Genomic DNA, 24,082 nt, shown 5'->3' with positions numbered 1-24,082 from the left:
AGGCCTTCATCCTGAAGCATCAACTGTTTTTCTTTCTACAAATGATATGTGACCCAAACGTTTCCAGCATTTTGACTCAATACATGGACTATCTGAATTACAGAGAAGCAATTTGGTGTTTGGGTTAACTCATTGGGCTATCAGCTTGGAATTTTTAATCATGGGTCGAAAGGGACAAAATCTAATGCCATCAATGACAGCTGTTGAATTTAAGTGTGAAATATCAAAAACATACCACAATCTTAATGATAAAGTCAAAAGCCCACCCTGTTAGCTCATGTCCTTCAAGTATGGAAACCTGCCTTCACTACTCATCTGGCCTGTGCATTACTACAAACCCAATGTAGCTGCCTCTAACATTTTCATCTCAGGTACAGAATGATAATATGTTTCAACACTTAGTAGCATTGACCAAATCCCCCACAAAAATTCCACACTTAAATTTATATGACAGTGAGTGAATTTAGAAGGGTTTCAAAACATTTAAAAACAACTCCTGAGTACTATTTAAAATGTTATCACCTGCTGGAAACAGACAGCATTTCCCACAGGGTTTAAACAAAGCTAATCACAAATTATTCCCATAAGTGATTCACTTTTCTCAAAGCACCCAATCTCACTGTTATATAATCACTCAACCAGAACTGGCAGGTGGTTTTGTCAGTTTAGTATGAGCTGCAACTTATCTGAATTAAACTGGAAAATCAGTGGTTGCCACCTCCACTTGATCTTTCTAAAATTCATTCTCTCACCAGTGACATCCAACTACCACAACCAGCATGATTCAATGCAAGTTCCAACTCCATGTTGCCAATTTACCATACATCAGCAACGCTGTTACTCCCAGGCCTCACTCACCTCCCAAAAAAAAACTTTAAATTCAGATCCCCTCCCCTTTCTCCTTTTCTCTGTCCACCGTTAAGGATCATGAGATTACCCTAATTTTTCAACTCACAACTCTTCCAAAAGCCATCCTAAAACCTCTGGCCAAGATTCCGCACTGCACAGTGGTGTCGCAGTTTGTACAATGCTTTTGCAGTGCCAGCAATCAGATCGAGGTTTGATTCCCACCACTGCCTGTAAGAAGCTTGTACGTTCTCCTCATGACTGCATGGATTTCCTCCAGATTATGTTTCCTTCCACATTCTAAAGATGTCCAGTTATTTGTGAGCATGTGATGTTGGCACTGGAACTTGCAGGCTGTTCACCATGACCCTTACTGATTTCATTTGACACAAAAGGATGCATTTCACTGCATGATGACGATGTACTCAGACACATTGGCCTCTCAGGGTCCAACCAAAGGTGTGATTGTTCATCCTTTATATCTCTTTCATGATCACAAGACACTGCTGGCTATCAAGAACATTGAATACTGTAGGTCTACCCCAGTAGCCAGCTGCTGGACAGCAATAGAGTTGGACTTGTTACACACCGAGTTGCAGCAGGTGCATGGTCCAACAGACAGTGCAGGTTAATTGTTTTGGACATTTTTGTTGCAATTACAGAACCCTGTTGGACATTAGTAATGTTTGATTCACAGGTTCAATGGCCTTGGTTGTGGCGTGAACCAGACCCTCATCATGCCTTGGAGTCGCCAAGGAAGGAGGCGCTGAAGCGGGTTTTGCGTTGGGCTGGGGGCTGGCAGCTGGCCCCTCCTGTTGGTGCTGCTTTCCAGTGTTCACTCAGTAAGAAACAAGATGAGGTGCCTTTGTCTGTGGCTGCACTGCGTGGTACGAGGAACTGCTGTGGGCTGTTCTTGCAGACATGTGGCTCCAGGACATAGAAACATAGAAAATAGGTGGAGTAGGCCATTCGGCCCTTCGAGCCTGCACCGCCATTCAGTATGATCATGGCTGATCATCCAACTCAGAACCCTGTACCTGCCTTCTCTCCATACCCCCGATCCCTTTAGCCACAAGGGCCACACCTAACTCAAAATCCATTCACCATCTATTTACAGAGCATGACACTCAGGGACCTGAACTGTACACATTTTTTGTAACTACTCTTTTTGTTATATTTACATGTGCTGTATGCAACTGTTGATTCTGTGTTTTGCACCTTGGCCCCAGAGGAACACTGCTTCATTTGGCTGCATTCATGTGTATAGTTGAATGGCAATTGTTAACCATATAACAATTACAGCACGGAAACAGGCCATCTCAGTCCTTCTAGTCCATGCCGAACTCTTACTCTCACCTAGTCCCACCGACCTGCATTCAGTCCATAACCCTCCATTCCTTTCCTGTCCATATATCTATCCAATTTAACTTTAAACGACAACATCGAACCTGCCTCAACCACTTCTGCTGGAAGCTCGTTCCACACAGCTACCACTCTGAGTAAAGAAGTTCCCCCTCATATTACCCCTAAACTTCTGCCCTTTAACTCTCAACTCATGTCCTCTTGTTTGAATCTCCCCCACTCTCAATGGAAAAAGCCTATCCACGTCAACTCTATCAATCCCCCTCATAATTTTAAACACCTCTATCAAGTCCCCCCTCAACCTTCTACACTCCAAAGAATAAAGACCTAACTTGTTCAACATTTCTCTGTAACTTAGGAGATGAAACCCAGGCAACAATTTGGTAAACCTCCTCTGTACTCTCTCAATTTTATTGACATCTTTCCTATAATTCGGTGACCAGAACTATACACAATACTCCAAATTTGGCCTTACTAATGCCTTATACAATTTCAACATTACATCCCAAGTCCTACACTCAATGCTCTGATTAATAAAGGCCAGCATACCAAAAGCTTTCTTCACCACCCTATCCACATGAGATTCCACCTTCAGGGAACTATGCACCATTATTCCTAGATCCCGCTGTTCTCCTGCATTCTTCAATGCCCTACCATTTACCGTGAATGTTCTATTTTGATTAATTCTACCAAAATGTAGCACCCCACATTTTTCAGCATTAAACTCCATCTGCCATCTTTCAGCCCAATCTTCCAACTGTCCTAAATCTCTCTGCAACCTTCGAAAACCTACCTCATCATCCACAACGCCACCTATCTTAGTATCATCTGTATACTTACTAATCCAATTTACCACCCCATCATCCAGATCATTAATATATATGACAAACAACATTGGACCCAGTACATAAAGTGTTGTTGCATCCATAAAGTGGAATGGACAGTCAATATTTATATTTGGATGACAGATAGCCTGTATAAAGATGTGAAGGGAATAGGTGGAGAAAGATCTAGCCTATGGGGGAATCTAGGTGAGGAAGGTAATAGTTAGAGGGAGGAAGGTAGAGCAGAGGCTACAAAGTGCAGATGATAGAAGCTGATAGGAAAGAAGAGGGAGGTGGGGTGGGTAGATAAGAACAGTTGGTGGGAGGGGGAATCCAGTGAAATGAGTACATGGATGATGGGCAAATAGAACGAGCAAAGGCAGAGAAAAACTGACGTTTGGGGTGGTGGAGGAAGAACTGGGTAGATCAGGAGAGAGAAAAAAGTCTCCCCTTATCACTTTTGGTTTAATGACAGTCTTCATTTGATTATGCTTCAGGGAACAACTTGGGAACATTGCTGCATTTAGAAGCACTGATTCTGATATTACCATCATTTACACATATGTTCTCAAATTACTTTGATTGGAAATGAAGATAGATACTTTATTGATCCCAGAGGAAATTACAGTGTCATAGTAGTATTACAAGTGCATAGATATAAAGATATTAGAAGAGAAGTACAAAAGAATAAAAAATAAGTTACCTGAAACAGTCTAACAGTCATCACTTCCTCAGCTACAGGTTGACTCAGTACAAAACCTAATGGCAGGTGGTAAGATTGACCTCATATGGGGCTCTTTAGAGCAGCACAGTTACCTTAGTCTATTACTAAAAGTGCTCCTTTATTCAGCCAAGGTAGCATGCAAAGATTGAGAAACATTGTCCAGAGTTACCAGGATTTTCCATAGGGTCCTTTTTTCTACCACAGCCTCCAGCGTATCCAGTTTCACTCCGAAACAGAGCATTTCTAATCAGTTTATTGAGTCTGTTGGCATCACCCCTGTTGATGCCATTTCTCCAGCAGACCACCGCATACAAGATTGTACTGGCAACAGACTGGTAGAACATGTGAAGGAGAGGCTTGCATACTCCAAAGGACTTCAGTCTCCTCAAGAAGTAGAGGTGACTCTGGCCCTTCTTGTACACAGCCTCTGTGTTGGTGCTCCACTCAAGCATGTCATCCATGTGCACCCCCCAGGTCCTCAGCACATCCACATCCTTCCCATCAACAGTAACAGGGAGCAGTGCAGGCTTAGTCTTCTTGAAGTCCATCACCAACTTCTTTGTCTTGCTGATGTTGAGCTGTAGATGATTCAGCTTGCACCATTTGACAAAGTCCCCCACCAGGGTCCTGTATTCATCCTCTTTTATACACCCAACTACTGCTGAGTCATCAGAGAATTTCTGCAGATGACATGTTGTATCTAGAGTCCGAGGTATACAGGGTAAATGGGAAGGAAGCCAACACGGTCCTGTGGGGTCCCATTGCTGCTTACAGCCATGTCTGGCACACAGCTCTGAAGCCGCACGAACTGTGGTCTGCCGGTCATCCATTATCCAGGATACAATGGAAGTACCAACATGCAATGAACGGAGCTTTTCCCCCAGCAATGAGGGATGTTTGGGTTTGAAGGCACTTGAGAAATCAAAAAACAGGATCCTCACAGTGCTGCCCTGCTCATCCAAATGAGAGTAGGCTCGGTTCCACAGGTAGATGACAGCATCATCCACCTCAATATGCCCCTGGTAGGCAAATTGCAGGGGATCGAGGTCCGATCTGACCAGTGGCTGAAGGCGAGTCAGGACCAGTCTTTCCAAGGTCTAAAACTCTTGGATTACTGTTCAGTAATACGATGCATACCCTTAAGTACAGAAAATGTATGTTTTGTTTAAAAACACTAATCTAAAAAATATTGTTAATATCTGCACTCATTATACCTTTTATCATAATGCCTGAATTACAATAGCAAGCTTTAAAGATATTTAAATATTAGTCTGAAGATAATAGCATTGTTTGAAAAACAAATTCAGGAGATCTCTGGTGAGAGCAAATACATTTCCAACAATTGATTTCCGGAAACCTGAATTTTGCCAAAAACAAAGCTTAACGGATCCTCCTTGAAATTAAAGGCCAAAGTTGATTGTTGGAGTTGCACACAAAATTTGACCCTTTGGTCCAATAGGTCTTCACCAGCCATCAAGAACATTATATCCTACTCATCTACACACTGTACAGCAATTTTCAGGGATCAATTGGCCTACCCAAGCACGAACGGAAACAGGACCATCCAGGAGAAATCCAGCCGCAGGCTGAGCAAACAAACTCTCGATAGTCAAACCTGAACCTTGCTCATTGGTGCAATGAAGCAAAGGCTTTACTCGCTGTGTTGCTCTATAATCCTCTAAATTGTTAAACATAGGTCTTCTCCTTATCAGGGCTTCCTTTTTTTGAAAAACTAAATGCGGTTTAACAATACCATACTAATCAGAAGTATGAAAAAAAAATTCCAAAACTGAGAAAGTAGTTTTACTAATTTTTTTGGAAGAATTGCCAAAGCGATTACAGCTCATTACTAATCAAATTTTGAAGCATTCAGAAATTTGCTCACAAGATACCTGTCTGCTCTACTATATGACACTGCTTCATTTGTATTAAATAACTTCTAGAACACAATTACTTAAGCACCATGAGAAAATATGCTTTTGCCATCAACAGCACAAACAAGCACAAATGTTTTCAGCTTGATGTAAGCAAATAAAGTTACAAACTATCTCAACCAATAGGAAAAAGGTGACTATTTAAATCAGCAGATAATGATTAGCAATGCAAGAGGGACAATGCCTCATTTGGTACATAGCACTTACTTGATCTTTCTGCATTTGTGCTTTTGCAATTTCTTTTGCTTTGATTTCTTCTTTCAAAGAATCATTTTCCTCATTCAGTTTTGCAATTTGTTCCTATAAATTAGATTACAATTAGACAGGTTCTTACCAGTTATAGATTGTTTGGATTCATCTTACATAAAGATGTGTTCTTGAAAACACTAAGTATATTCACATATCTTTGGCAGTGGCAAGGCAAATTACCATATTAGGGTATTAGCTTCATAAACAGGATATTGATCAAACTAAACCTACAGCTGGAACATTGTGGTCAATGTTAGTTGAGAAATTTAAGGAGAGTGTAGAGATCATGTGCAAGAATCATAAAGATGCAAAAAATTAAAAACCTTGGAGAAATTCAAGAGGTTATTCACATGAAAGTAATAATTTCAAAAAGCATTTGAAAAGATCAAATGATAAAGTCATTTTACAGTGAAAGAATGAGTGGTCAGAAGTCACATAAAGGAAATTTTAAATATAGAGACATGAAATTTGAAGCAGGATATTGGAAATAATAACACTGCAAAAGGACACTGCTGGAGGCAGAGTTTGAAAATAATGAGAATGGAACCAGTCTCCTGTTGTGTCGCTATGAGCCCAGGCCATTCTCAAACCCCTACAATTGTTTTTGAGGTGATTAATACTGCCATTACAGTATTCACTGGTCATCACTAAATGCACTGAATGGATGAAGTACCAAAAACAGAAATCGAAGCTCAGGTTGTCTTGCAGTAACAAAGCAATTGCCTCCAATGTCATTACTGGTACAGTGTCACAAATTAATGCTCAAGTGCAAGAATGTCTGAAGTTATAAATATTAAAACTTTGAAACAAGACTATCAAGTTTGACAACTTGCATTAGTGCACGACAATCATGACTTTAACTCATCTTTTACCTTGCATTGAATGCAGCAGAATTAGACCAAAAGCTTTACGCTCATCATGAGTGTCAAATATGAGGAGGACTGCAGATTTTATATCACTTGCTTGATATTGATTTTGATGCATTTTCTATTTTCAGATTTTACCTCTGAAATGCCACCAGAGCAACTGCCCAGCTGGTCACTGGCATCATGTCTCAGGTAGACAGTTTTGCTAAGTATTTTTCAAGTAGCCTGGAACACTAACCTCAAATAGCAATCGTCTCTCTTTAAGGTCCTCTTCCAGTGTCTTCTGTTCCAACTCATGTGATCTCGTCAGTTCTGCAAAGAATGACAAAAATAAAGCACAACGTTTTTACAAGATTATATCAAACATAAGACTGGATGGTAGTTGTCAGTTATTTATAAACCATTTATTCATCACATAATGCTATTCCGGTAATAAAATACATCATTCAACAATGATTACCTGCCAAAGACTGCTGATAGCCCCTTTCAAGGGACTCCAGGCTCTTTGCATGATTTGCAATAAGTTCTAGTTTATGGGCTTCATGCTTGGAGGTTATGTTTTCCACCTAAACAGAGAAATTTATTAAAGGCCTTAGAGAGAAAAATGTGCATTATACCACTTGCATAGCTTTATAACATTCCCGAATTTGATAAAATGAATGATGCACTAATGAAATGTAATTATTGCAGCATAAAGTACAGAATCAATTCTGTGCATGCAAGTTGCTATAAATACTATTTTGACAATAATTAAATGATATTTCAAAGACTGATATCTATCACAAGATATTATAGAAAGTTTTAAGTTTTCTGTTGGAGCAGCACTTGTCCAGGTGAGGTAACATCTCACTAATATCCTGGGAATTCCACAGAACAGAAACTAAACTGGACTATCTACAAGACCTGTGACTGTAAAGCAAGTCAGAGGTTGGGCATTATGCAGCAAGTGCCTGACCAAACACCAAGAACTTCCCATTCATCTATAAAGAACAAGTTAGAAACTTTTTGGATTATTCCCAACTTTCCTGGATGAGTACTGCACAAACAGAAAAATGATTTGGATGATGCAGACAATGTGAAGATAGCTGGATGGGCAGGTAGTTTTGAGGAAATAGAGGCTACAGAGGATTTGGATTAGGAGAATGGGCAAAGAAATGGCAGATGGAATATAGTGTTGGGAAGTGTACAGTCATGCACTTTGGTAGAAGTGACAGTGTTGACCATTTTCTAAATGGAGAAAAAAAATGCAAAAAACGGAGGCGCAAAGACACTCTGGAGTCCTTGTGCAGGATTCCCTAAAGGTTAATTTGCAGGTTGTGTCTATGGTGAGGAAGGCAAATGCAATGTTAGCATTCATTTCAAGAGGAGTACAATATAAAAGCAAGGATGTAAGACTTTAAAAAGCACTTGGATTATTGAGAGCAGTTTTGGGCCCCTCAACTGAGAAAGGATGTGCTTAAACTGGAGAGGGTTCAAAGGAGGGCCATGAAAATGATTCCAGGTGTGAACGGCCTGTCACGTGAAAAGTGTTTGATGGCTCTGGGCCTGTATTCACTAGAATTCAGAATAATGAGGAGTGACCTCATTGAAACCTACCGAATGGTGAAAGGCCTTGATAGAGTAGATGTGGAGAGGATGATTCCTGTAGTGGGAGAGTCTAGGACCAGAGGACATGGTCACAGAATAGAAGGCAATCCTTTTACAGTGGAGATGAGGAGGAATTTCTTTAGCCAGAGATTGGTGAATCTGTGGAATTCTTTGCCACAGGCAGCTGCGGAGGTCAAGCCTTTATGTATATTAAGGGCAGAGATTGATAGATTCTTGATTGGTCAGGGCATGAAGTGATAAGGGGGAGAAGGCAGCAGATTGGGGCTGAGAGGAAAATTAGATCAGCCATGATGAAATGGCAGAGCAGACTCAATGGACCAACTGGTTTAATTCTGCTCCTATGCCGTATGGTTTAAATAGCTTTTGTAGGTTGACCAAATAAAACAATGGAAGCAGTTCGAGTTGATTAGATAATAGTCAATGAATTTGAAATGAAAATGGACATGTTGGAAGTACTCAATGGGTTAAGAATTAAATATTGTGGAAGACAAGTATTTTAGGTTGATATATTTGTAATATGCCTGAGCATTACAATTAAATATTACACATCATTTACAGGTTCAACAATAAAGTTAGGAAATCTAATTCTGGTGCTTTTTAAAATCATATGTAAAGCCTTACAAATAGAAAGCTGATGAATATATGCCAAAAACTTCCAACTCATGCAATGTAAATAAAATTTATGTAGCATTAAAATGAAGACTTTAAACTGCATGTAATTGCACTATTAAGAATCAACTTCGGGGATGCTTATAGTTTAAATGCAAATCTTTAGAATGATAAAGGATTGCTTAAGCCTTATGATCAGGTTAATTAGGTTTAGTGTGTGTATATAAGGAGCATCAGCTGCATTGCACAGAAACATGGGTATGTGAAAATTTGTGTTAATTCAAAAATTTCCATAAACACAACAGGTGATTAGTATCCAGAATATACTGGCACAGTAGCAAGTGCAGACAAATTTAACTGCAGTAATCAGCTGGGAGCTGTGTGGATACTGAAGGGAAGGAATTTGCAGTTTACTGTGGGCTGCCTCCCACGTGCACTTAAAGTGATACAGCACAGAAATAGGCATTTTGGCTCAACACATCCATGCTGAACAGGATGCCCACCTAAACCAATACCAATTGTCAGCCTTTGCCCACTAACCTTCTAAACAGTTTAATACCATCTTGCAATAGCAGGACAATCAAAGCTCAACAAAATACTCTATGGCCTCAACAAGTGCACCATGACTCCTAACTTTTATACTTAATGTCTTGGTTATGAAGGCCAGCATGCCAAAGGCCTTCGCCACTGTCTGCTTGTGACTCCACTTCCAGGGATCCACGTACTTGAACTCCATGCGCCCTAGCTTAAAACACTTCCAGGGCCTACCATTCACTGTGAATGTCCTACCTTGAAATGACTTTCTAAAATGCAACAACTTCCACTTAACTGAATTAATTTTTATTTGCATTAATCAGCTGATTGAGATACCCCTGCAATTTTTGATAACTTTCTCTGTCTACTTATTTTAGCATAGGCTAACCGTGTCTTGTATATTCTTATCCAAATTGCTGATATAAATGAAAAGCAACAATGGACCCAGCACTGCCACCTGAATCACAGGAGTCATGGGACTCCAGTCACAGAAACAACCTTCCATCATTGCCCCTGCTTATCAACTGTATATTCAATTAGCAACCTCTCTTCTGTATTCCATGCAATCTAACTTTCCAGATCAGCCTACCATATGGAACCTTATCACCTCATTGAAGTCCACATCAACTTTTATGTTCAAAAAAAAATTAAATTCTTAGCCATCATCTCTGATGCAAAGCTGTGCTGACTGCCCCCTAATCACCCCATCTTTCCGGATGGGTGCCATATCCCTCAGAACCTTCTCCTATAATTTAGCCATCAAGGATGTTAGACTTTCTGGTCCATAGTTCGCAGGTCTACCTTTACAGTTCTTCTTGAAGGCAGAGGATTAGTTACCCTCCTATCTACTGTCACTTTATACATGGCTAATAATGATGCAATACCTCAGCCAGAGCTGCCTCAATTTCTTCTCTAGCCATCCATGGAATTTTAGATATCTTAGTATGTCAGGATTTATCTTCATTCAGACATTACAGATGTTCAGAACCTCCTCTACTATAGACAACTCCGACCTTCACATTAAATACAAGATCACAAGACATAGGAGCAGAAGTAGGCCATTCGGCCCATCGAGTCTGCTCCACCATTCAATCATGGGCTGATTCAATTCTTCCAGTCATCCCCACTCCCCTGCCTTCTCCCCATACTCGTTGATGCCCTGCCTAATCAAGAACCTATCTATCTCTGCCTTAAATACACCCAATGACTTGGCCTCCACAGCTGCTCATGGCAAAAATTCCACAGATTTACCACCCTCTGACTATGGTAATTTCTCTGCATCTCTGTTCTGAATGGAAGTCTTTCAATCCTGAAGTCGTGCCCTCTTGTCCTAGATTCCCCTACCATGGGAAATAACTTTGTCATATCTAATCTGTTCAGGCCTTCGAACAGGCGGAATGTTTCTATGAGATACACCCCCTCATTCTCCTGAACTCCAGGGAATACAGCCCAAGAGCTGCCGGATGTTCCTCATATGGTAACCCTTTCATTCCTGGAATCATTCTCATTCTTGTGAATCTTCTCTGAACCCTCCAATGTAGTATATCCTTTCTAAAATAAGGAGCCCAAAACTGCACACAATACTCCAAGTGCGGTCTCACAAGTGCCTTATAGAGCCTCAACTTCACATCCCTGTTCTTATATTCTATACCTCAAGAAATGAATGTCAACATTGCATTCACCTTCTTCACCACCAACTCAACCTGGAGGTTAACCTTTAGTGTATCCTACACAAGGACTTCCAAGTCTCTTGGCATCTCTGCGTTTTGAATTTTCTCCCCATCTAAATAATAGTCTGTCCGTTTATTTCATCCACCAAAGTGCATGACCATACACTTTCCAACACTATTTCATTTGTCACTTCTTTGCCCATTCCCCTAAACCATCTAAGTCTCTCTGCAGGCTCTGTTTCCTCAACACTACCTGCTCCTCCACCTATCTTTGTGTCTTCCGCAAATTTAGCCACAAATCCATTAATACCGTAGTCTAAATCATTGACATACATCATTAAAAGCAGCAGTCTCAACACCGACTCCTGTGGATCTCCACTGGTAATCGGCAGCCAGCCAGAATAGGATCCCTTTATTCCCACTCTGTTTTCAGCCGATCAGCCAATGCTCCACCCATGCTAACTTCCCTGCAATTCCATGGGCTCTAATCTTGTTGAACAGTCTCATGCGTGGCACCTTGTCAAAGGCCTTCTGACAATCCAAGTACACCACATCTACTACATCTCCTTTGTCTACCCTGCTTGTAATTTCCTCAAAAAATTGCAGTAGGCTAGTCAAGCAGGATTTTCCTTTCAGGAAACCATGCTGACTTTCTGCAGCTTCTTTCAGTCCTGTGCAGTAGCTCCTCTGTACCAGACAGTGATGCAGCCTGTCAGAATGCTCTCCACGGTACAACTATATAAGTTTTTGAGTCATTTGTTGACATGCCAAATCTCTTCAAACTCCTAATATAGTGGCCATCTTGCCTTCTTTCAAAACTAATGTCAACCATTTTGTGTGATTTAAACCAAGTTTAATCTGTACCCTAGAAATTTAAAAGTTCATTTGAAAAGTCAGACCTCATTTTGCAGCTCTTTTTGCAGAATTTCCACATCTTTTTTGAAGTTTTGCTCTAAATGAATCTTCTCTGCATTGAATAGCTGTTCCAACTTTTCTTCCAACTCTTTAAGCTCATTCTGGTGTTCTTCAGACAGCTTTTCAATGACTCCTTCGTATTTTTTTTGCAGTTCTTCCCGATCCTTCTCTAATCGAAGACAGGTCGAATTCCTCGTTTCTGAATAGCAAAAGATAAGCTAATGAGCTAATGGGACAAACTTGGGTGTGATAATTTCTATCATAAAGATCTAGCACACATTATGGATTGGTTTTTGTGTACCTTCAACAAGATTTTTAAAGTCACAACTCAAGAACATATCATTACCAGTATTTCACTTCATCCGGTTTTACAAATATACTAGGAACAGTATTTCAAACTAAAATTCTGTATTTGCTCAGAAACCTATTCTTAGATTTAATACATAATTCTAGCAAAGTGGCTCCTCAGCTCATGTTTATTTTGGCTAAAAATGGAGCTGCTACTCTTACTTCTAAGATTACAACATAACTTTTAGTAGGCAACTACCTGGGATCCTGAGGAAGACTTGTCTGAAGAGCAAACAACTCAAAAGTAATGTAAAATTAGCACAATCTTTGCTTGTGAAGAACTTCAAGAGCACCTCCAGCTCAGCTAACAGCCCTGTTACAATCATGCCCCCAGCATCCTTTTTCCCCCTACCTGGAGCTTTTCTTTTTAGTTGCATTGCCCTCAAGGTTTGGCCAAAATATGGATGATAGCTACTCATTCCAATTGTATTGGGACTAATAATTTAAAAAAAATTGAACTTGACTGGGATTGCTTTGCAGAAGGGAGAAACAAGGGCATAATCCAGAACTGCACCATCTCAAAAGGAGAACTATTCCAACCTCAGATGAAAAAAATTCTTATCAAATCTTGAATTTCCATCCAACAGGACTGAAGGTCCTATTGAATATATTCAAGACATATGATTAGATTTTTGTTTATTAAGGAACCAAGAGATAAGATTACAACAGGCTTTTAATTTATGCATTTCCAATTAAAGTAGTTAGGCAAGCTTTTAAGTGCAAATTTTTCCTATCACAGCCTTACACTGCTGCTGTCTTTAAGGAGTTTGTACATTCTCCCTGTGACTACGTGGGTTTCCTCCAGGTGACCAGACACCTTTTTTGCTCTTCAATAACAATAGCTTCAAGAACAATGCAGTAAGCCATGCATTCAAGCAAAATAATTGCCCAGAACAAACAAACTTGCACAGTTTGTGTCAGAAACAAGTCTGATTCAATAACAAGAACATACAAGAGATTTGGCAGATGCTGGAAATCTTGAGCCACACAAAATGCTGAAGGAACTCAGCAGATCAGGCAGCATCTACGGGGAGGAAAGAAATAATGATTTGGGCTGAGACTCTTCAATAAGGCATCAGCGCCTGCTGAGTTCTTCAAACATTGTGTGTTGCTCAATATAAAGAATATTAGTTTTCAAAAGCTTTCAGGAAAAAAAAACTATTTTAGTCCATCCTGTTCCACTGCAATCATGTTATTTAATTTGCTCCATTTTCAAAGGTTCATTTATTATCAAAGCATGTATCCATATACAATTGTGCAATTTGTCTTCTCCAGATAGCCACGAAACAAAGAAAATAAAATTAAGATGGACTTTTAATACAGTAAAATGTACTTTGTCCAATGGAATTAACACAACCTTTGTGACACAGAAGTAGAGAACTGAATGGTATTACTATTTGTGAATGAAATGATCTCACCTGGTATTTAATGTATTCTTTGGACAATAGCTAACGGTAAACAATTCAGACTTTTCCAGTAATCTAAATAACATTTCAAATTCAATAATGAGGCAAGTTTGGTTGTGATTCCCAAACCCAATCTCAGACTTACAAAACTTCCCTATTTCAGCGTTTTTTCTCCTCCTCGGCCCCTTCAGTAGTACCTTATTCTGGAAACAGAAGTTACACTAAGCACACAAGAAATTTCAATGACGGCCAATTCTCAAACCAATATCTAACCTTTCTGCTTCTCCTATGCTGCTCCATGTTAATATGGCCTCTTATGAGCAACTAATAGATATGAAACTGAGCTGATACATTTCTGATATGTACAGCAACAAAGAAGCTATTATCCAACAATGAGCACTCATGAACAAAAGGATTTATTGGGGATAGTGAGGGGAAAATGCAAGAAATATTGTATTGATGGAAGGGTTCCATCATGGGATCAAGTATGTTGCTGCTATCTCATTAAAGCTGAAGCATCTTTAGTTATACAGACCTACACTACACATAACCAGCCTGGTAAATTACACTGTTCCCATTTACAAAATTGTGCAACCACCCATGTTCATGCACAACTGTTTTGCTGGATAAAAGATACTTTAAGAGAATATAATGTGGAATTTAGTAGTAAAAGAGGTGCATCCCGCTGCTTCAAATCATATGCATAACATTGGGAGTGAATTTCAGCTTTTTATACTTCAGCATCTGGAACAATTTGAATGTTCAGTGGGGAGTACATAGCTTTTATTCTCTCCTGTTGATTTCAAGTTAAACTTTCTAATAAATGGCATAGAACTCAATCATACAAATTAAAAACAGGAACAGGCTACTTGGTTTGCTTTGCCATCTACTAAGATCATGGCTGATCTAACTTTCTTTCTGCCCTTGCAGATCAAAGATCTATTGCCCTGCCTTTAAAAAAATATTCACCGCCTCTGCTCCCACCATGCTTTACTAGAATTCCAAAGGCAATCCACACAATAATCTGACTCGTGCCATTGATGGACAATCTTATTTTCAGTAATTCCCTTTACCAGATTCCTTATCAACGTGCATCTTGTAAAGATCCTCGGGTTATTAATCAACTTTCTGAACTCGAGATTATGGTCCTCCCTTGATTACTCTTGGGTATGCTCTGTTGGTGCTAGAAGCCTGACAACACTTGTGGGCTGGTTCAGCACACACCTTGCTGATTTCACCCCAACAACATATTTCACTGTTTCGATGGACATGTGACAATAAAAAGCTAATCTTTACTCATTTCTCTTAACAAAATAACCTTCACTCATCCCCACAATTATTCTAAACACTGGTGCTCCACAAGGCTGGGCTTGGCAGAGTGAGGGTAGTTGGTATTACTAAGGAGAGAGTGCTTGAGAAGCTGAAAGGTCTGAAGGTAGGTAGATCACACGGATCAAATGGACTACACCCAAGGGTTCTGAAAGCCGTAGCTGAAGAGATGGTGGAAGCATTAGTAGTGATCTTTCAAGAATCACTCGAGTCCAGAGGACTGAAAATTACAGATGTCACTCCACTGTTTAAGGAGGGAGGAAGGCAGAAGAAAGGAAATTATAGGCCAGTTAGCCTGATCTCAGTTGCTGGGAAGATGTTGAAGCCCATTATTAAGGTGGTGGTTTTGGGGTACTTGGAGGCACATGATAAAGCAGGACAAAGTCAGCATGGTTTCCTTAAGGGGAAAATCTTGCCCAGGAAATCTCTTCGAATTCTTTGAGAAAATAACAAGCAGGATAGTTAAACGAGAGTTAGTATATGTTGCTCACTAGGATTTTCAGAAGGTCGTTGGCGCCTATGCGTATGATGCACATGATTAGAGTGTGTGTCAAAGGTTATGGTGAGAAGGAAGAAGAATGGAGTTGAGATGGATGACACATCAGTCAAAATGGAATAGCAGAAAGAACTCAATGGGCTGAATGGCCTCACTCTGCTCTGGTCTTATGGTCCTCAGCTCTTTACTCTACCCTTATACATGACTGCATGGCCATATTCTGCTCCAACAAGTTTGCAGATGATGCCACTGTAGTGGGCTGCATCAATGTCCACAAGAGCTGGTCGTTGACAAAAGAGCAATGAAGCAGCTGGTTATTGACTTTTAAGGGGGTGGTGCACATGCTTTGGTCTACAGTGACGTTCAAGTTCCTAGGTGTGATCATCAATATCGTGTCCTGGTCCAGCTATGGCAAGAAATCTCACCAATGCCTCTCAGGAGGCAACTGAAATTCAACATGTCCCCATAAACTCTTAACAATTTTTAAATCGATGCACTATAGATAGTATTGTCTGGATGCAAAATGACTAGGAATGGTAACTACTCTGCACATGACCACGATAAACTGCAGAGAGTTGTAGACACAACTCAGCACATCACAGGAACCAACCTCCCCTCTAGGGACTCTGATTATTCTGGTTGCTTTACAGAGGCAGTAAGAAGACAAAGACCCTACCTGCCCCAGACATTCTCCCTTCTTCCCTCTCCCATTAGGCAGAAGTACGAGAACATGAAGCATGTACCACCAGGCTCAAGGACAGCTTCTATTCTTGATAGGGAGCTACAATGGCACTTAACAGCAACTCTGCGTTCATATTGAATTGACTTTATTTCTTACATCCTTCACATACATGAGTTGTAAAAATCTTTACGTTACATCGCCATCTAAATGTGCCATGTGCAATCATAGTAATTTATAATAATTCATAATAACTAGAACAGTCAATGTAATATAGAGCACACTCAAATCAGTGAGAGTTCATCAGTCTGATGGCCTGGTGGAAGCTGTCCCGGAGCCTGTTGGTCCTGGCTTTTATGCTGCGGTACCGCTTCCCGGATGGTAGCAGCTAGAATAGATTGTGGTTGGGTTGACTTGGGTCCCCAATGATCCTACTGGCCTTTTTTTTTATAAAAAAAAACACACCTGTCCTTGCAAATGTCCTGAATCATGGGAAGTTCACAAAGACAGATACACTGGGCTGTCGGCACCACACCACACAGCTGGTGTGTACAGCCCATGTCAGGTCCTCGGCGATGTGGATGCCAAGGAACTTGAAGCTGTTTACCCTCTCAACCCCAGATCCACTGATGTCTCACATGTAGAAAAAGTTAATTTCTACCTTTGATGTCTCTCTTTTATCGTTCCAGGGTGGGTGGGGTTCTGTTGAAGACCCTGACCTTGAGTTTTACTCAAACTTTGGTTCTTCGTGGTGATGGGGACACTCTTCCGGGGGCTCATGACCAGCCATTTTTCAAAATCCCAAGGGCTTGGCCTAGAATACGAGTGTGCATTCGGAGTTCTGAGGCTCTGCAGCCCTACGAACAGGCTGATTCTACTCCAGTGTTGCTGACTGAAGCATTGCAGGAGAAAATGGAACATCTGGAACAGATCAGCTGCTGGAAGCTCTGTACTCAGTGAATCACACTCTCTCTCCTTGGTAGGGGAGAGCTTGTTGCCAATTTTTGAGTCGGAGGACTCGGTGGGGGGGGGGAATCTACGTGACAAACGTTATCATCACGAATCAGCGAGTTGTTTTGCTATGTCTCCCCTCTCACTGTGAAGGGGGGAGGGAGATACCTCCCTTTTCCTTTATTAGGGAGAGGGTGAGCGCGCGAGAGAGAGAGCGAGCCTGTGGTATGTCGAATTGTCAGGTGAACAATTAGTTTTTCTTGTAGTGCAGATCATGGTCTTTCTTGGAGGCTTTACTATTGCTTGGTGGGTGGAGGATGCTGATGCTTTTTTTTTTGCAGGAGTGGGTGGGGGAGGGTCGTTGCCTTGCTGCTGCTTGTGGGGGGAAATGGACTTTGGGGTTCTAACGTTTTTACTGTCATTCCTTCTTTGGGGTGCTGTTATCATGGAAGTCTGCAAAGAACAAGAATTTCAGGATGTATATTGTATACATTTCTCTGATATTAAATGGAACTATTGTATCCCGCTGTTGAGACCTTTGAATGGATCTCTTGAACAAGTCTTGGCTTCACAATCTACATTATGTTCTAGCACTTTGTTTACCTTCACTGCATTCTTTCTGTAGCTTTCTGCACTGTTACTATTTTACCTTATTATAGTCTAATGCACTGTGTAATGAGTTGATCTGTATAAACAGTCTGTAAGAGTTTTGTGCTGTACCTTGGGATATGCAACAATAACAAACCGATACGAATACTCCAACACGAGGAAATCTGCAGATGCTGGAAATTCAAGCAACACACACAAAAAATGCTGGTGGAACGCAGCAGGCCAGGCAGCATCGATAGGAAGAGGTACAGTCAACATTTCGGGCTGAGACCCTTCGTCAGGACTAACTGAAAGAGCTAGTAAAAGATTTGAAAGTGGGAGGGGGAGGGATGGAGCTCCTGTCAAGATGAAGCCACACTTAGATTGGAAGAACACCTTATATTCCATCTGGGTAGGCCTCCAACCTGATGGCATGAACACTGACTTCTCTAACTTCCGTTAATGCTCCTCCTCCCCTTCTTACCCCATCCCTTATATATTATTTCCCCCCCGTCCCTCTCATTATATCTTCCTCTGATGCTCCCCTCTCCTTTTCTTTCTCCCTAGACCTCCCATCCCATGATCTTCTCCCTTCTCCAGCCTTGTATCTTCTTGCCGATCAACTTTCCAACTCTTAGCTCCATCCCTCCCCCTCCTGTCTTCTCCTGTCATTGTGGATCTCCCCCTCCCCCTCTCACTTTCAAATCTCTTACTATCTCTTCTTTCATTTAGTCCTGACGAAGGGTCTCGGCCCAAAATATCGGACAATATGAATACTAATATTTTTTTCTTAAAGCAAAAGAACAATCTTTTCTACACTCTCATGACAAAACAATTCTAGTTATCAAGCCAATAAACACTGAAAACATCTTCATATCCTTCAGATAAGGTGTCTAATACTGTACGTACTGCATGCAGTATTGGAAAACTTGCATTCTTTGTCAAGAACCAAGAATACACAAAAAACTTAAGAGCTTAAACATAAGATCTGCACTTTGATCAAGTAGCAACCAGCATTAGTGCATCAGGAAAGGCAAGTGTTAACAAGTTCCACAAAGTGGCCATCAATCCAAATATCTCTGGCAACACAGTAATACGCTGGAAACACTCCATCTTTTTTGAACCATGTATTCAAGACTTGAAAAGGGAAAAATAGTATTAGCTCTGACAATTTTCCAATGTTGTGGCTGAATGGAACATTTAATTTGGCACTGTTTGAAATAATAATGGGTAGGATAAGTAACTTCAGGCGTCGCAATAAGTTAAAAAGGAACATCATGTATTGAGATTTAGTGATGTATTCAAACTAGTAATGACTTTAGCTCATTGATACAGCTTACTGGGATTTGCGGGAAAATAATCAGTAATCACACATCAGATTGATTAAGAAATTAAGACACCACAGGATCCAAATGAAAGAAACAATATGGATTAACATCTTATGAATGTCCAAGTGACTTATAAACTGAGTGGTCTGGCATTCCACAGGTGCCAGAATACTACCTTAAGATATATTTTCTTGCAGGCCCTCACAATGGAACAGAGAAAATCAACAGCATCAATGAAAAACTACAGACTGATAAACAACCAAACTCTGCAAATTTATAGAAGTGTAAATAAGTTAATAAATAACTGAGAATATGATTTGCAGAGTCCTTGGAAGTGAGTCCAAAGGCTGTGGAATCAGTTCCAATGTGAGGTGAGTGAAGTTATCTACATTGACTCAGGAGCCTGATGACTATAGGACAATAAATGTTCCTAACCTGGTGGTGTGGGACTCGAGGCTCCTGTACCTTCCTGCTGATGGCTACAGTGAGAGAGCAGACCTGGATAATGGATGTCCTACATGACAGATGTTGCTTTCTTGTGGCATTGCTCCTTGTTGATGTGTTCAATGGAACGGAGGGTTTTGTCTGATGGACTAGGCTATATCTGCCACTTTTTTGTAGGCTTCTTTGTATCTGGGCATTGGTGTTTCCACACCAGGTTGTGATGCAACCAGTCAGGATAATCTCTACTATGTATCTGTAGAATTTTGTCAAAGTTTTAGGTGACATGCTGAATCTGTGTACACTTCTAAGTAGAAGTGCTGTCATGGCTTCTTTGTGATGGCACTTGTGCGCTGGCCCCAGGACAGATCCTCTGATATGTTAACACCAAGAAATTTAAAGATACTGACTCGCCAGGAGGCAAATTAACACCAGAATGGACATAGAGAACTTCAGCTACAATGAAAGATCGCTTAGGGTGGATTAAGTTAAAGTAGGGTTGTAAAATTTTTAAGCTGAGATGTATAAAAATTGCTCTGGTAGACCTACCCACTGAACAGATGTGTTTCTGAGCACCATGTGTGGCTTGTTTTATAAAAGGTTGTATTATGAATCAATTGTGCAGCAGCACGAGTCTACTTACTGAATGCGTTTCCACATTGCGGGCTATTTTGTCTGTTGGTGCTGAACATTGCTGAAAACACATGCTCTTACTTTGCCTGACATGCTAATTTTTCATAGATTTGTAAAAACCCACTTCCCTTTGCAGAATGGTCAATACCTCAGTAATATTAATATTTGGAAGGTTTGTTTCTGTAAATGTTTATGCCTACCATGAGCATCATGTCTGCATGAAGGGGTGGTGGGAAACTTCTTACTTGATTAATACCTGGATAACTATTTCAAACCCATAAAACTACGAAGTTCAAGTTGAGCAAAGGATGAAAAATAATACTATCTTCATTTTTGACCAGCACAAACATTGACAGATGGTTTTCCACACACCATTTAACTCAGATTCATCCTAAACAAATACTTCAAATTGTGTCATGAATAGCGGTCAAGGACAAAAAAAAATTTTTTTTAAAAATCCTTCCGTATCCACTTGGCCAAGGTAAGGTACAAACTCAAACACCTCAGCTCTATCTGCCAAAAGCAGAAATTTCCGTTAGCCAAACATTTTAATTCCAATTCCCTTTCCAACATGTTTGTCCATGGCCTCCTGTTATGCCATGATGAGGCCACATTGAAGGTGGAGGAGCAACACCTTATAGTCTGGGTAGCCTCCAACCTGATGGCATGAATACTGATTTCACCTTCTGGTTAAAAAAAAAGTCTCTCTCCTTCCCATTTATTTCCCACTGTGGCCTCTTACCTCTTCTCACTTACATATCACCTCCCACCGGTGCCCCTCTTCCTTTCCTTTCTCCTATGGTCCCCTCTCCTCTCATATCAGATTATTTCACCACCAATCCTTTACCTTTCCTATTTCTACTTACCTGGCATCACCCAACATATTCCAGCTATCCTCCTTCCCCTCTCTTACCATTTTATTCGAGCATCTTCCCCCTTCCGTTCCAGTCCCGATGAAGGCTCTTGGCCTGAAACATTGACTGCTCATTGACTGACTCATGGGGGGCATGAGGGAAGGTGAAAGGCAGGTGAGAGGGGGGAAAGAGGGAAATCAGTGTGTGGAATGGGAGAGGGAAGGGGGGGGGAAATTGACAGATGAAAGAAATTGATGTTCATGGCATCGGGTTGGACAAAATACGAGAATGTTACTCCTCCAGCCTGAGAGTTGGCCCACCTTGGCAGTAGAGGAAACAATGGCCAACATTTTGGAATGAGAATTGAAATTAAGATGGCTGGTCACCAGGAAATCCTCCTTTTGGCAGATAGAGTGGAGGTGCTTGACAAAGCGATCCTCCAATCTACATCAGGTCTCACCAATGTAGAGGAGGCTACGTCAGGAGCACCAGATACAGTAGACTAGCCCCAGATCCACAGGAAAAGTTACCTCATCTGGAAGAACTGTTAAGGCCCTGAGTGGAGTTGTTGGGGTAAGTGCCGGCAGTAAGATTAGTGGGGAGGAATGAGGGATGAATGGATAAAGGAATCATGGAGGGGACAACCTCTGCAGAAAGCCGGGGGTGGGGGGAGGATGCGGAAGAAGGTAAAGATGTGTCTGTGGTAGGATCCCATTGTAAATGGTGGAAGTTGTAGTGAATGATGGGCTAGATGTGGAGGCTCATTGGGAGGTAGATGAGGACAAGCGGAACCCTATCCTTAAGACGATGCAAAGACAGGGAGAGGGCGGATGTCCGGGAAATGGAGGAGATGCAGTGTTGACAGCAATGTTGGAGGATGGGAAACCCTGTTTTTTTGAAGGAGGACATCCGCTGTTCTGGAAAAACCTCATCTTGGGAACAGATGCAGCAGAGATGAAGGAACTGAGAAAAGGGAATAGCATTTTTTTTTAAAAAAGGAAACAGAGTGAGACGAGATATAGTCAAGATAGCCGTGGGAATCAGTAGGTTTATACAAGATATCAGTGATTGTTTGTATCCAGAGATGGGGGCAGAGATCAAGTAAAGGGAGAGAAGGGTCAGAAAATCAAGTGAATTTAAGCTGAAGTAAAGATAATGAAATTGAAGAGCTCAGTGTGGGTGCAGGAAGTAGAAGCAATGTAGTCGCTGAAATAGCGCGGAGAGGGTTTGAGAGCATTACCAGGAAGGCTTGGATCATGGATTTTTCCACGTAGCCAATGAAAAGGCAGGCATATCCGGGGCCCATAGCTGCACTGAGTTTGGGGAAAGTGGGAGGAGCTGAAAGGGAAACAGCAGCGGGCGGTAGTGGAAGGGAATTGGTCAAGTCTGTCGTCAAGAAAGAAGTGGGGCGCTTTACCGCCTTCTTGATAGGGTATAGAAGTGTTCAGGGACTGGACATGCATGATGAAAATAAAGCATTCAGGGCAAGAGAATTGAAAGTTACTAAGATTTTGCCAAAAGAGAAACTGTTGTTCAGCGACAGTCAAAATCTTAAATTTAAAACTGACCCCTGCTGGTGCTTAAAACATAGACTTGTTTAGTTCATAAGAAACACACCCAATAGAACAATTTTGAAAGCAATGATTAGTCAGTGAGAAGTTAATCATTTTTGACAGAATGCTAGAAAGCCATTCCTCCGAGCCATGTCAATGTCAAGTATGGCAATTATAAAGTGGGTGGAGAGAAAATACTCTTTGGGCCCAAATCAAGAAATGTTTATCTACTTGGCGTACTGCCTGCACCAAATGAATACACACCAATTTGCGTGCCTTTCTGCTCAAGTTTGATGTGCACAATGAACATGGCTGACATGAACTAGACATTTTACTTGAATTTAAATTGTGGCTTAGATACAAGTCCGAGCTGCCATGTGTAGCAGCACAAATAGAACAGAACTCCACAGCACAGGAACAAGCTCTTAAACCCACAATGTTAATTTTAACTAACACCTTAAGTATGTATATTGTAAATATCCCACCAATTCCTGCCTGTCTAAACATATCTGCTTCCACTACACCCTCTGGCAGTGCATTCCAGACACTATCATTGTGTAGATTACTTTTAAACTCCCTCCTCCCTTTACATCACCACCTTAAAACAGTGCTTTCTAGTATTTGACATCTACCCTATGTGACTCAGTTTTGTCCCTTGTAAAGTCACCCCTGAGCCTCCAGCACTCAAGAAACTGATTCAAATCTGTCCAACTCTCGTTTATAGCTAATACCCTGCAATCCAGGTAACAAACAAGTAAACACGAGGAATTCTGCAGATGCTGGAATCTCAAGCAACACACATAAAACTTGCTGGTGAATGCAGCAGGCCAGGCAGCATCTCTAGGAAGAGGGACAGTCGACATTTCGGGCCGAGACCCTTCGTCAGGACTAACTGAAAGAAGAGCTAGTAAGAGATTTGAAAGTGGGAGGGGGAGGGGGAAATCCAAAATGATAGGAGAAGACAGGAGGGGGAGGGATGGAGCCAAAAGCTGGACAGGTGATTGGCAAAAGGGATATGAGAGGATCATGGGGCAGGAGGCCCAGGGAGAAAAAAAAAGGGGGAGGGGGGAAAGCCCAGAGGATGGGCATGGGGTATAGTGAGAGGGACAGAGGGAGAAAAAGGAGAGAGAAAAAGAATGTGTATGTAAATAAATAACGGATGGGGTATGAGGGGGAGGTGGGGCCCTATCCCCCTCGTACCCCATCTGTTATTTATTTATATACATTCTTTTTCTCTCTCTCTCCTTTTTCTCCCTCTATCCCTCTCACTATACCCCTTGTCCATGCTCTGGGTCTACACCCCCTCTTTTCTTTCTCCCTGGGCCTCCTGTCCCA

The 24,082-nt window shown here is 41.2% G+C and overlaps 1 protein-coding gene across 5 annotated transcripts in view; it reads right to left on the bottom strand.

Annotated features, from left to right (window-relative positions):
• The window catches only part of mtus1b (microtubule associated tumor suppressor 1b), a 166,078-nt gene that overhangs the window by 5,686 nt on the left and 136,310 nt on the right, over positions 1–24,082 (bottom strand). For all 5 annotated transcript variants that reach the window (XM_063043037.1, XM_063043036.1, XM_063043038.1 and 2 more), the window contains 4 exons: positions 12,126–12,340; positions 7,266–7,371; positions 7,044–7,117; positions 5,898–5,990 (listed from right to left, as the gene is read on the bottom strand). In XM_063043037.1, coding sequence (XP_062899107.1) covers positions 5,898–5,990; positions 7,044–7,117; positions 7,266–7,371; positions 12,126–12,340 — 488 coding nt within the window. The remainder of the gene's footprint in view (positions 1–5,897; positions 5,991–7,043; positions 7,118–7,265; positions 7,372–12,125; positions 12,341–24,082) is intronic.

The sequence above is a fragment of the Mobula hypostoma genome, chromosome 3, assembly GCF_963921235.1.
Source record: "Mobula hypostoma chromosome 3, sMobHyp1.1, whole genome shotgun sequence".
Classification (NCBI taxonomy): Eukaryota; Metazoa; Chordata; class Chondrichthyes; order Myliobatiformes; family Myliobatidae; genus Mobula; species Mobula hypostoma.
This window is presented reverse-complemented; position numbering and strand designations above follow the sequence as displayed.